At 43.7% G+C, this 15,160-nt stretch overlaps 1 protein-coding gene across 2 annotated transcripts in view; it reads right to left on the bottom strand.

Moving 5' to 3' along the window:
• LOC121569205 (adhesion G protein-coupled receptor A3) overlaps positions 1-15,160 on the bottom strand; it is a 273,801-nt gene that overhangs the window by 172,646 nt on the left and 85,995 nt on the right. For both annotated transcript variants that reach the window (XM_041879972.2, XM_041879981.2), the window contains 4 exons: positions 14,390-14,609; positions 13,934-14,083; positions 9,036-9,197; positions 8,251-8,457 (listed from right to left, as the gene is read on the bottom strand). In XM_041879972.2, coding sequence (XP_041735906.2) covers positions 8,251-8,457; positions 9,036-9,197; positions 13,934-14,083; positions 14,390-14,609 — 739 coding nt within the window. The remainder of the gene's footprint in view (positions 1-8,250; positions 8,458-9,035; positions 9,198-13,933; positions 14,084-14,389; positions 14,610-15,160) is intronic.

Genomic DNA, 15,160 nt, shown 5'->3' on the forward strand with positions numbered 1-15,160 from the left:
AATTTTTAAGAGAGCATATTTACAGTGCATTCGGAAAGTATTCAGACTCCTTCCCTTTTTCCACATTTTGTTACATTACAGCCTTATTCTAAAATGGATTAAATAAATAAATATCCTCATCAATCTACACAATAGCCCATAATGACAAAGCGAAAACTTTTATTCTAAATAAAAACAGAAATACCTTATTTACACAAGTATTCAGACCCTTTGCTATGAGACTCGAAATGGAGCTTTGGTGCATCCTGTTTCATTGATCATCCTTGAGATGATTCTACAACGTGATTAGAGTCCACTTGTGGTACATTCAATTTATTGGACATGATTTGGAAAGGCACACACCTTTCTATATAAGGTCCCAGAGTTGGCAGTGCATGTCAGAGCACAAACCAAGCCATGAGGTCGAAGGAATTGTCTGTAGAGCTCGGAGACAGGATTGTGTCGAGGCACCGATCTGGGGAAGGGTACCAAAAAATGTCTGCAGCATTGAAGGTCCCCAAGAACACAGTGGCCTCCATCAAGAACCCGATGGTCACTCTGACAGAGATCCAGAGTTCCTCTGTTGTGATCGGAGAAACTTCCAAAAGGACAACCATCTCTGCAGCACTCCACCAACCAGGCCTTTATGGTACAGTGGCCAGACGGAGGCCATTCTTCAGTAAAAGGCACTAGACAGCCCGCTTGGAGTTTGTCAAAAGGCACTTGAAGACTCTCAGACCATGAGAAACAAGATTTTCTGGTCTGATGAAAACAAGATTGAACTCCTTGGCCTGAATGCCAAGTGTCACGTCTGGAGGAAACCTGGCACCATCCCTATGGTGAAGCATGGTGGTGGCAGCATCATGCTGTGGGGATGTTTTTCAGCGGCATGGACTGGGAGACTAGTCAGGATAGAGGGAAAGATGAACGGAGCAAAGTCCAGAGAGATCCTTGATGAAAACCTGCTCCAGAGCGCTCAGGATCTCAGACTGGGGCGAAGGTTCACCTTCCAACAGGACAACGACCCTAAGCACACAGCCAAGACAACGCAGGAGTGGCTTCGGGATAAGTCTCTGAATGTCCTTGAGTGGCCCAGCCAGAGCCCGGACTCGAACCCAATCAAACATCTCTGGAGAGACCTGAAAATAGCTGTGCAGCGACACTCCCCATCCAACCTGACAGAGCTTGAGAGGATCTGCATAGAAGAATAGGAGAAACTCCCCAAATACAGGTGTGCCAAGCTTGTAGCGGCATACCCAAGAACACTCGAGGCTATAATTGCTGCCAAAGGTGCTTCAACAAAGTACTGAGTAAAGGGTCTGAATAGTTATGTAAATGTGATATTTCCGTCTTTTATTTGTATTAAATTTGCACAAATTTCAAAAAAACTGTTTTCGCTTTGTCATTATAGGGTATTGTGTGTAGATTGATGAGGGGAAAAAAACACTTTAATCAATTTTAGACTAAGGCTGTAACCTAACAAAATGTGGATAAAGTCAAGGGGTCTGAATACTTTCCAAATGCACTGTATATGCAAATGAGGTGCATATAATTATCTTTATTTTATACAGTATAAAAACATAACTGATATACCACTGACATTTTACAATAAATGGAATACCTGAATCCCCACCAAAATGCCTGAACTCCGTGCCAGTACAATGTTTTATGTGCTATAATTCAGTCAATATCTGATGGATTAAAAAAATTCAAAAACTTACGAGTATATTCATCCATTGTCCAAATGTTGCAGTTATTAGCATTGTTTTTTAAACCTTTAAACAATTTAGATGATCGTTGCTAAATACATCTTGGAAATATGGGGCACTTCAATGAGTTCCAAATCTGTTCCACATAGAGGAGCACAATCATGGTAAGCAAAAAATACATCAATGTGATTCTAGCAGACATTTTTAATCGCACCCTCACAGTGCATAAAAACACTGTTTTAATCATTACACTTGGAGGCGTGATATCTTGAAACTGCTCTTTTAATGCTGTCATTTAAATTAAACAATGTGAAAATGCAAGGCAAACATTGCCATTGTGAGCAGCAGTATTCAAACATATTTTGGATTATTGCAGTGTCCCACTATTCAAAACTGTTATTTTATGCATGAGTGTGTGATTAGGTGGGAAAATGTCAGCCTAGATGTCTAATTGTCAGACTTTGAACCTAAACATAGTCAGGCTTTTTCTAAGAATCAGATTCACCGTCAAAGGACAAAGATTGATCAGCAGTTAAATTAAGGACATAACATAAGACAATGTAGAAAACTGAAAAATGCTCGTGGGCAATTACATCAGATAAGATGAATTGTGTTTACCAGATGGCACTGAAAGACAATCTGCTTTGATGATAAGTAGGTAATAATATGAACGATGTAGAGTTAAACTCAGGTGAGCTTATCAAAGACAGCATCATTAGCTTTCTGTCACACATTGAGTCCATGAGAATGCTTCTCCTCTCTAGAACTAATCTCTATTATTAGGCATGCAAAATGTGTGAAATTAAACTAAATGCATGATTATATCTTTTTTTGTGTTTTCATTTTAAATAGTACAGTAGTTTACTGGCAGACTCTATAAAATACTGTATGATGCACCTGATATTCTGTTATTAGACATTCTGTTGGAAGTAAAAAGGCCAAAACTAACTGTGCAGCTTGGCAGAGGGGTATGGGGGGAGTGTGTGGTCTTTGAGTGGAATTCTTTTGAGGAAATCCACAAACCTATTTCACTGTTATCCAACCCAATTAGCTACCAGCCAGACATTTGAAACCATTTGTGTTGGATGGAGCTGGTGGCTGAGGTCTGGCATCTAGCGTGTGTGTGTGTGTGTGTATATGTGTGTGTGTCTGTGTGTCTGTGTGCATGCGTGAGTGCATCTGTGGTGCAATGCTGACACTATGCCTCTCGTTTGGCTGTGCATGGTATTTGTGCCATCGTTCAGTTTAACCTGGCACAGCACTAAACGTGCATGAGAAACAGCTAGTGTGAGAGAGAGGAGATCAGACACTCAGAGAGCGGTTGATAAAACAGCACTTTGGCTTAACACTAGAACCGCTGGGCGTCGATGGACCCCCGTTCAAGCTAATGAGCAGTCATTCAGACAGCAACATTCTAACAGTGTCATTCATATATTTCATATATGCTATAGCAAAAATACTCATTTGTTTGTGTTTATGAAGGCCTTGGGTAACATTAGAATATGATTTGTACTTTATTTCAACTAACACAATAGTATTTTCACTAGTTTATGTAACTGTAGGCTATATAGAGCATTCGGAAAGTATTCAGACCCCTTGACTTTTTCCTCATTTTGTTAGGTTACAAATGTATTAAAAATAGAAAACGGAAATACCTTATTTACATAAGTATTCAGACACTTTGCTATGAGACTCGAAATTGAGCTCCGGTGCATCCTGGTTTCATTGATCATCCTTGAGATGTTTCTACAACTTGATTGGAGTCCACCTGTGGTAACTTCAATTGATTGGACATGATTTGGAAAGGCACACACCTGTCTATATAAGGTCCCACAGTTGACAGTGCATTTTAGAGCAAAAACCAAGCCATGAGGTTGAAGGAATTGTCCGTAGATCTCCGAGACAGGATTGTGTCGAGGCACAGATCTGGTGAAGGGTACCAAAACATTTCTGCAGCATTGAAGGTCCCCAAGAACACAGTGGCCATCCTCATTCTTAAATGGAAGAGGTTTGGAACCACCAACACTCTTCCTAGAGCTGGCCACCACGGCCAAACTGAGCAATTGGGGGAGAAGGGCCTTGGTCAGGGAGCTAACCAAGAACCCAATGGTCACTTTGACAGAGCTCCAGAGTTCCTCTGTGGAGATGGGAGAAACTTCCAGAAGGACAACCATCTCTGCAGCACTCTACCAATCAGGCCTTTATGGCCAGACGGAGGCCACTCCTCAGTAAAAAGGCACATGACAGCCCGCTTGGAGTTTGCCAAAAGGCACCTAAAGGACACTCAGACCATGAGAAACAAGAGCCTCTGGTCTGATGAAACCAAGATTGAACTCCTTGGCCTGAATGCCAAGCGTCACGTCTGGAGGAATCCTGGCACCACCTACGGTGAAGCATGGTGGTGGCAGCATCATGCTGTGGGGATGTTGTTCAGCAGCAGGGACTGGGAGACTAGTCAGGATCGAGGGAAAGATGAACGGAGCAAAATACAGAGAGATCCTTGATGAAAACCTTCTCTAGAGCGTTCAGAACCTCAGACTGGGGGCGAAGGTTCACCTTCCAACAGGACAACGTCCCTAAGCACACAGCCAAGACAACGCAGGAGTGGCTTCGGGACAAGTCTCTGAATGTCCTTGAGTGGCCCAGCCAGACCCGGACTTGAACCCGATCTAACATCTTTGGAGAGACCTGAAAATAGCTGTGCAGCGACGCTCCCCATCCAACCTGACAGAGCTTGAGAGGATCTGCATAGAAGAATAGGAGAAACTCCCCAAATACAGGTGTGCCAAGCTTGTAGCGTCATACCCAAGAACACTCGAGGCTGTAATCGCTGCCAAAGGTGCTTCAACAAAGTACTGAGTAAAGGGTCCGAATACTTTCCGAACGCACTGTATGTAAAATCTAAAAATCTAAAATAAAAAAAGCCCAAATTCAAGAGTTCAATCAATTTTATTTGTGGAGTGCCTTTGTTAAAAAGATGAAACAGAAAGCGTATGTGTTGGAACCTGGTAACAGCTTGTTTTTATAACGACAATATAAAATACAAAATATCCCAACCACAAAGAAGTGCAGTCAAAAGACACGCGGTCAAATGATGAAAACATCCGTTTCCTAAACATCATTATAAGCGCCAAGTGGCCTTGATAAATAGTGAAACTCGGTACAAAAGCAATAGCATTATAATGTATATAACTGTCAATTATTGTCAGCTTGTGCTTGTGTGCATCTTCACCCAATGGCATCAGTTGGATTTCATTTAGCTGTTATCCCTTGTCCTAACAGTTGGCACAATTTTTGTAACTTTCACTTACATTTTAGTCATTTAGCAGACGCTCTTATCCAGAGCGACTTACAGTTAGTGAATACATATTTTTTTTATACTGGCCCCCCGTGGGAATCGAACCCACAACCCTGGCGTTGCCCATGAGTCTCCCGGTCGCGGCCGGCTGCGACAGAGCCTAGATTCGAACCAGGATCTCTAGTGGTACAGTTAGCACTGCGATGCAGTGCCTTAGACCACTGCGCCAAAGTGTGCTTGACACACTTTGACATACCTTTGTTTGGTTGTAGTGCGTAATAGTATGCGGTTTTCTCTTGATTGTGTCCCATTGTCTTGTCATTCTTTAGCACCGTTGTGGAGTATAACGCCTGTGCAGGTGCCTTATTTTGTGCAGAGGGAGGGAGCTCCCGTCTCACTTTGTTCATGGTGCCGGCCAAACTTGTTTTCTTTGCAAGCAACTTGTTCGCCAATGACAGTGAAGTGAAGAAATTGTCCATGGTGACATTGCACCCCTTGCCAATATAAGGTTTCACAAGCCTCATCACCACATTCTCCGACACTAGCGCCTGCTGCCCGATGTGGATATTTTCCCAGAGATTGAAAGCCATTCAGCATGTACAATTACGCACGCTCTCGCTGTGTAGCCTACTCCAAGTAGGCCAGAGTAGACTGATAAGACTGCTTTGATTAAGTGAAGTTATATAGTGTACATACCATTTTAAGATTAGGCCTATAATTAGAATGGATCAATACAATAGAATGGCCCGCCCTGTTCTTCATTCACAATTGGTGATTTCACTTATTTCGCTTCCCCTCGCTCATCAACTCACCCATTCTCCTTATCATACTTTACTTCATTTATTAAATCTGTTGTTATATGTGTTTTGAGGCAATTGTCGTGGGGATTATCAGCTGGGCACTGCACTTTCAACTGTCGGAAGAAGGAGAGGAGCAGGCCCTACTGTTGGGAGAAGGAGGGACAACTGGGGAAAACCATTTTAAAAAATGACATGCCCTCCTAAAACTGGTTATAACTCCAGTTCTGTTTGTGATATTAAAGATTCTGACAACAGCAGTGTGATATATAGACTTATTTAGGAAAAGTCAAGGACGGAGGGCGGTATGAGTAAAAAAATGGCAGAGTAATACAAAAACAATAATGAGCAGTCAAAATGACTGCTTTAGCGGTCCTAAAGTTAAACACCATCAGAGTACACTGAACTAACGACAGCACAAAGAGGGGGTGGTCTACAATTAATCTAAACATGAGACAACATACTGGGGAAAGGAGAGATGGGAACAGTGATATGTGTGGAAGCAGCCTCTCCTCCTAAAGGATGTTGTAGGTCTGAGTCGGTTTTACTGAGGGTGTGAGAGTGAAAGAACCGTGTGTGTGTGTGTGTGCCCTGAATGGATTTGCTCTCTAAATGAACACTGAACACACACGATGTCCTCATAGTCAGCGTAATGAGGAGTGGGACAGTCAAAGGGAACCACTGAGCCCTGCAACCCCCCTGCACCTACACCTCCAGCCACCGGGAGGCACTACAAACAGAAGTTGAATTGCCCCCCAATGGGAGAAGCCTTGCCTAGGGACATGTGCCAGTACCCACCATATTGGAATTCAAAGGGGGGAATCCCAACATAACTGTTGTCTACATCAGGATGACATCGCTCATTTGGTGAGAGCCACAAACAATTGCTATTGTCATGTAGCAATAGCTAAATATTGTCAGTTATTGCTGGTTGAGTTGACTGTCATTGTTTTCCACAAGACAATAACCCAATAACAGTAAACTGATTTCACCAGGATTCCTATTCTAATCCTGTAAATGGACAAAACAATCCTACCCGATGCCTACATGAGAAATTACTGGGGTGGAAAAGCGCAATCTAAACAGGGGATGTGAGGGGCTGCCAGGGCGGCTGTTACAGTGCAGTGAGGAAGGGCCTGTGAGGCCGTGCCAGATCGGCAGTAATTGGAGGGGCCTTCGCATATGCAGTGCCACGTCGGAGGGTTGTACTCCCAGAGCAGAGGAGAGCAAGAAAGAGTCCAGTGCCAGGGTTTTAAAAAGCCTAGTTAGGAGAGAGAGGCAGCGAGAGAGGACTGAGAGCAAGAGACAGAGAGAGAGATAGGGCTGAGAGTGAGAGAGAGAGAGAGAGAGAGAGGGCTGGCTGGCAGCATCCCCATCCCAACCCTAAGTAGCCTCACTGCTGCTCTGAGCGCCCCTCACAATCAATGACAATCACTCCCTGTCTATCAAGCCACACAGGTTTGGTTTGGAATTGGTTCACTTCTATAAGCCTAGTCATACTCTCAACCTCTGTCATTGATCATCACAAAGGGACAGCTTAGTCATTAAAGGACTGTGTTGCTTTCTCCCCCATGGCTATTTTATCTCAAAATACTGCATAGCTGCACTGGGCCCTCCGACCAAGCTAAATAATAGCTGAACATACTAGACAGTCTAATCTAATCAGAAGAGGACACAGTTAAGAAACACGCAGAAACACGCAGGCACGCAAGCAAACACGCAGACACACACTCACCCACACATCCGCACGCGCACACACACACACACACACACACACACAGTAGCTGAAGGGTATAACTAAATACTGAAATATTGCAAAACAATGCCCCTTCAATGCCAGAGGAGTGTTTTTCCCTGTCTGCATCTGTAGACCGTAAGGTGTCTGCTGAAGTGGCATCTGTCATTTGGGATGAGCCAGCAGGCGTTATGACAGGATAACAGTGATTTAGTGTGACACGGATACAAGGCCACAGTATCCATCACAGGTGAGTGGCCTGCATACTCGGACTTCAAAACTAACCCACCAATCCCCACTCCTCCCCCTTTACAGCGCAGCCTATCACGGCTGATTTACACCATGACACGGCACCAAAACAGGATGTCAACTTATGGAGAGTAATAGACACCATCAACTGTGCCAGACAGGAGCCCTGCCCTGTTATTCTTACAAAACGAGCAGTGGGTACATTTCATTATTTACCATAATAAGCTGCATTATGTACAGAAATATAGACAGAGAAACTTTAGGACAGAAATAAAAACGTCCAATCTGTGATTAACTCTTACTGTATCATAGAAGTACAGTATAATTCCTAGAACAGACATCCGCATTCAAGTCAACAGTCTGTAATGGGGGGTCCAGCGGCAATATGTGTATGTTATACCCATTAACCAGGGAGTAAAAGCAGGAATTTCATCATTCAGTGTGTGCTTTATTATCAAGCCATTCTATTTCTATGTACTGTACCTTGCGGAGTTGGCTGGCGGGGGAGCCGCTGCCGTTGACCGGGTGACATTTGAAGTTGAGCAGCAGGTCCCCGATGGCATCTTGGTCCCCATCGGCCCTCTGACCAGAGAGGGGTGGAAGGGGGGCTCTCTGTACTGCCGTACACGAAAGACCCTGGAAGTTAGACGGCCTGATCAGAAAGGCCTCCAGGGCTATGTTAGGGGACACCTGGATGGAAACAGAGTGATAAGGAGGGTGGAGTGAGTTTATCCTCCGGGTCTGAACAGAAATAGCTGATCATTGAAATTGTTGAATGTGTCAGTGTTATTCTGTGTTGAATCAATAAAAAGATGTTGACGAAACAAAACAGAATTGCTGTCATGCTGAGCTGTGAGACTAAAAGGTTGATGAACTAGCTTTGATTCTGAAACCAATCTTGGTAACACTTTATAAGGTACAGATATTGGATCTTACTTTGATCACTCTGTTGTTGCTGAGAATTTTCCTGGGGTTGAAGGAATTACATAAATTCACTGAACACCCGCACTAACACATGGCTACATTAACAGTATTGCACTTTTCATGAAGCCTAATTTTGGCCAGCTAAGAGTCTTACCACAATCAAGCAACATTACATCCACGGAAAAGTGTGAATGGACTAAACGTTAAAATCCTATTGCTGCAGGATTATTTTGCTGCGACAATACTGGTCAAAATTAAGATCCAACACCTGTATCCTTTAAGAGGTTAAAGTGTTAAAATTGTATTTATAGACATTTAAGTGCATTTGATGTTTGTCTACCTACCTTTGATATGACCTGCGTGTCTATGGTGAGAGCCAGGTCAGCGATTCGCTCCACACACTGGACGATGCGAGTACACGCCCTGGCCTCGTTCTGAGCCATCCACAGGATGTGTTCCTCCACCAACATCATGTTACTGGCTATGTCAGAGATACAGTCCCCTAGCTACAGGATTCAGGTAGAGAGAAAGTAGATCTGTCATCTACCACATCCACTAAAGAAAAGCCATTTATTATACCAAAACGGAATGCTGAGGGTGGTGATGGTGACTTTATTAATTGTATAAAGATTTCATTTAGATTAGCGGCTCCAATGGGGCATAATCACTTCATTGTGATGACAGTTGAACTATTTAAATTAACGTCAGAGTTATTTAATCTAACTGTTTTGTGGAGAGACTGGGTTGGCATTAATCATTGTGTATCTGGGGATCCAAGTATTGGTAGGTTTTCTAGTATGACCCCGTGTTTACCTATGGCAAGTGGCTCGGAGATGAGAGCTCCAAATAATGATCTTCTCACAGACCCTGTAGTTGTCTTCAATCGTATAGAGGAAAGCCATTTTGAATTTGTTAGGGGGATAGCTGAATGATCTCTTCATCACCATACCTCAGGTGCATTATTGTCATAAGCAAGAAAAAAAGGACAATTAAAAAATGCACAGCTTTTTAGAATATATTGAAGGTATATTATATATAGTATAGGCTGGACGGTGGCAGGATAAGACGCCTTTATTCCTGAACTGTGAGTACATGAAACGTAATGTACAGTTACGTACAAATCGAGTTCTGTGACCCTGCTGCTTCCATTTAAGCTGTCGACAGAACAGTTTCATACAGAAAGCCTGAAGTCTATTCTTGCAAATCACTCCTCAGAATTAGGCAAATCACTGTTTTCAAAGCACTCACAGGCTTAAATAATGTCAGATCAGGAATAGCAGCTAACAATATGTACAGTGCCTTCAGAAAGCATTCATACCCCTAAACTTTTTCCACATTTTGTTGTGTTACAGCCTGATTTTAAAATGGATTCAATTTAGATTTTTTAAATCACTGGCCTACACACAATACCACTTAATACACTACATGACCAAGAGTATGTGGACACCTGCTGTCGAACATCTCATTCCATGGGCATTAATATGGAGTTGGTAACCCCATTGCTGCTATAACAACTGCTGTTGGAACATTGCTGCGGAGACATGCTTCCATTCAGCCACAAGAGCATTAGTGAGGTCGGGCACTGATGATGGGGGCGATTAGGCCTGGCTCGCAGTCAGCGTTCCAATTCATCCCAAAGGTGTTCGATGGGGTTGAGGTCAGGGCTCTGTGCAGGCCAGTCAAGTTCTTCCACACCGATCTCAACAAACCATTTCTGTATGGACCTCACTTTCTGCACGGGGGCATTGTCATGCTGAAACAAGAAATGGCCTTCCCCAAACTGTTGCCAGAAAAGTTGTTAGAATCGTCTAGAATGTAATTGTATGCTGTAGCGCAGGGTTCTTCAATTCCGGTCCTGGAGGGCCGAAACACTTCTGTTTTTTATTTCTACCTGGTAGTTAATTGCACTCACCTGGTGTCCCAGGTCTGAATTAGCCCCTGATTAGAAGGAGAGGATGAAAAACAGAGGTGTTTAGGCCCTCCAGGACCGGAATTTAAGAACCTTGCTGTAGCGTTAAGATTTCCCTTCAGTGGAACTAAAGGGCCTAGCCTGAACCATGAAAAACAGCCCCAGACCATTATTCCTCCTCCACCAAACTTTACAGTTGGCAGTATGCATTGGGGCATGTGGTATTCTCCTGGCATCCGCCAAACCCAGATTTGTCCGTCGGACTGCCAGATGGTGAAACGTGATTCATCACTCCAGAAAACGTGTTTAGACTGCTCCAGAGTCCAATGGTGGCGAGCTTTACACCACTCCAGCCGATGCTTGGCATTACGCATGGTGATCTTAGGCTTGTGTGCGGCTGCTCGGCCATGGAAACCCATTTCATGAAGCTCCCGGTGAACAGGTCTTCTGCTGACGTTGCTTCCAGAGGCAGTTTGGAACTCGGTAGTGAGTGTTGCAAAAGATGACAGACGATTTTTACGCGCTACGCGCTTCAGCACTTGCCGGTCCTGTTCTGTGAGCTTGTGTGGCCTACCACTTCGCGGCTGAGCCGTTGTTGCTCCTAGACGTTTCCACTTCACAAAAACAGCACTTGACCGGGGCAGCAGGGCTGAAATTTGACGAACTGACTTGTTGGAAAGGTGGCATCCTATGACAGTGCCATGTAAAAAGTCACTGAGCTCTTCAGTAAGGCCATTCTACTGCCAATGTTTGACTATGGAGATTGCATGGCTGTGTTCTCGATTGTATACACCTGTCAGCAACGGGTGTGGCTGAAATAACCGAATGAACTCATTTAGAGCGGTGTCCACATACTTTTGTATATACAGTGCGTTCACATTTTGTTACGTTACAGCCTTATTCTAAAATTGATTAAATAAATAAAAATCCTGATCAATCTACACACAATACCCCATAATGACAAAGCGAAAACAGTTTTTTTCACATTTTTGCAAAAACAGAAATACCTTATTTACATAAGTATTCAGACCCTTTGCTATGAGACTCGAAATTGAGCTTCTACAATTTGATAGGAGTCCACCTGTGGTATTGATTGGACATGATTTAGAAAAGGCACAAACCTGTCTATATAAGGGGCCACAGTTGACAGTACACGTCAGAGCAAAACCAAGGCATGAGGTCGAAGGAATTGTCCGTAGAGTTCTGAGACAGGATTGTATCAAGGCATAGATCTGGAGAAGGGTACCAAAAAATGTCTGCAGCATTGAAGGTCCCCAAGAACACAGTGGCCTCCATCATTCTTAAATGGAAGAAGTTTAGAACCACCAAGACTCTTCCTAGGGCTGGCCGCCAGGCCAAACTGAGCAATCGGGGGAGAAGGGCCTTGGTCAGGGAGCTGGTCAAGGACCCAATGGTCTCTCTGACAGAGCTCCAGTCCTCTGTGGAGATGGGAGAATCTTTCAGAAGGACAACCATCTCTGCAGTTATCCACCAATCAGGCCTTTAAGGTAGAGTGGACAGACAGAAGCCACTCCTCAGTAAAAGGCACATGACAGCCTGCTTGGAATTTGCCAAAAGGCACCTAAAGACTCTCAGACCATGAGAAACAAGATTCTCTGGTCTGTTGAAAACAAGATTGAACTCCTTGGCCTGAATGCCAAGCGTCACTTCTGGAGGAAACCTGGTACCATCCCTACGGTGAAGCATGGTGGTGGCAGCATAATGCTGTGGGGATGTTTTCAGTGGCAGGGACTGGGAGACTAGTCAGGATCGAGGCAAAGATGAACAGAGCAAAGTACAGAGAGATCCTTGATGAAAACCTGCTCCAGAGTGCTCAGGCGTGAAGGTTCACCTTCCAACAGGACAACAACCCTAAGCTCACAGCCAACACAACGCAGGTGTGGCTTCAGGACAAGTTCCTGAATATCCTTGAGTTGCCCAGTGAGAGCCTGGACTTGAACCCGATCTAACATCTCTGGAGAGACCTGAAAATAGCTGTGCAGTGACACTCCCCATCCAACCTGCAGAGCTTGAGAGGATCTGCAGAGAAGAATGTGAGAAACTCCCCAAATACAGGTGTGCCAAGCTTGTAGCGTCATACCCAAGAAGACTCGAGGCTGCAATCGCTGCCAAAGGTGCTTCAACAAAGTACTGAGTAAAGGGTCTGAATATTTATATAAATGTGATATTTGTTTTATTTTATTTTTATATACATTTTCAATAATGTCTAAAAACCAGATTTTGCTTTATCATTATGGGGAATTCTGTGTAGATTGATAAGTAAAAATACAATTGAATCCATTTTAGAATAAGGCTGTAACGTAACAAAATGTGGAAAAAAATCAAGGGGTCTGAATACTTTCCGAATGCACTGTAAGTTGCATGGACTCACTCTGTGTGCAATAATAGTCTTTAATATGATTTTTGAATGACTACCTCATCTCTGTACCATCATGTTATGGGTATGCTTGTGAGGACTGGGGAGTTCTTCAGGATAAAAAATAAACTGAACGGAGCTAAGCAAAATCTTAGAGGAAAACCTGGTTCAGTCTGCTTTCCACCAGACACAGGGATATAAATTCACCTTTCAGCTGGACAATAACCTAAAACACAAGGCCAAATATACACTGGAGTTGCTTACCAAGAAGACCGTGAATGTTCCTGAGTGGGCGAGTTACAGTTTTGACTTAAATCTACGTGAAAATCTATGGCAAGACCTGAAAATGGTTGTCTAGCAATGATCAACAACCCTTTTCACAGACCTTGAAGAATTATTAAAAGAATAATGGACAAATTCAGGTGTGGAAAGCTCTTAGAAACGTACCCAGAAAGACTCACAGCTGCAATCACTGCCAAAGGTGCTTCTACAAAGTATTGACTCAGGGGTGTGAATACTTATGTAAATGAGATATTTCTGTATTTAATTTTCAATACATTTAAGGCACTGTATAGTTTCCCCACAAATGACATGTTACCAAATTGCTGCACTGATGACATCTCAGGGAAATTAGCACCCATAGTCTAGCATTTATGGAGCTGGAGTAGACTAGCCAGCTACCGGAGCAAAAAGAGACAGACATTCATACGTGCCTTTCATTGGACTATAAACAGCTCGTCCAAAGAAAACAGCTTGGGTTCTTTATTGTATCATTCCTTGAACTTAAGAGTGTCTAATCAAACACATTATAAAGTTTTAGTGGACTGCTGGATGGATGATGAGGCTAAGTGCTGTGTGTGTGTTTGTTTTTTGTGTGTTTGTGCGCGAGCGTGCATAGGTGTGTGTGCAATCTTCTGTGCGTGTGAACAGCAGATAAGTGCTGCTATAATACGTACGTCTCTGAGCTGGTCCACTAGGCAAGTCAGCCTCTCAACCAGGTGTGTGACAAAGATGACATCCATCACATCGCTGAAGTCCCCTGCCCTGCTGGTGAAGGCTACCAGCTGCTGGGCTAACGGCTGGGCATTACTGGTGTTGATGGTAATCTGGAGACAGAACAGTGGTTGGATTAGAAGAGGCTAGATCACTTGGATTTAGATGCATTTTATATGTGCATATGGGCATAAATTAAGCAAGATATTACCTTAACTAAAACAAATTGCTAAGCACAAATACAACATAATAGAAGGTCGTAGATTATTCTGTTTTCGACCCCTTTGTCTCGCGTTGTTTCTGCTAGTGAGAAAGCCGGAAATCGATGTTTGAGATAATAGTGTGTATGTAAGGTGAGAGTTCAGTGCCTGACTCTCCTGGGTTAAAGGTGGGATTTGTGGAGTGAATTGCTGTCCTACCTGGGTGAGCTCGTGCAGTACACGTGTCACCTCGCTGGCATACGGGCACTGGGTATAGTCGTCCTCTGCCCACTGGCCTGCCCGGTCACAGCGTCGCCAGGCCTTCTTCGCCCTCTGAATGGGGTGGTGTGAAGAGGCGCCAGAAGGTTGGGGGGCAGAGCCAAATGTGGATGGAGCACAGGGCAGGAAGGTCAGTATCCCTGCCAGGGTCTTTGGCCACCTGTCACAAGAGATGGTATCAATATCCTTGTCACCATGATCCACCATAAGCCTTGATTTCCCGATGACATCATATGTGACACTTTGCTTTGTTATTATGTCGCATTACTAAGTTATCATATACTGTTGATCTGCATAACAGGTAAACAATCATAATGGCACTGCATATTACATTTTAATCTTACTGCAGTCTATACCCTGAAAATACTCTAAAAAAAGACAAGCTTGTTTCATTTCAACAATGTAATTTTGGCAATTTTTCATAAAGTGAAAACAAAGGGAGTCAATTGAGGAGAGACTGAGGAAAATCTGTTGTGTTCGTGAGGAATCTGTCTGGCTTTCTCCCCGTCATCATGGCACCGGCTACTTAGTAATGTAAGGCACTAATTTCCCACCAACAAAAAAGGGTCTCATTCTCCAGCACATTACGTCACTACTGGGCAGAAGCAAAGCCTCTCTGCTCGCTGCACTGGAAGTGGGCTGTAAAGTACAGGAGAAATACACAACAACAATGGAGGATTCACGAAAACAAGACAGGAGGGAGAGAAAAAG

Source organism: Coregonus clupeaformis, chromosome 1 (genome assembly GCF_020615455.1).
Source record: "Coregonus clupeaformis isolate EN_2021a chromosome 1, ASM2061545v1, whole genome shotgun sequence".
Classification (NCBI taxonomy): Eukaryota; Metazoa; Chordata; class Actinopteri; order Salmoniformes; family Salmonidae; genus Coregonus; species Coregonus clupeaformis.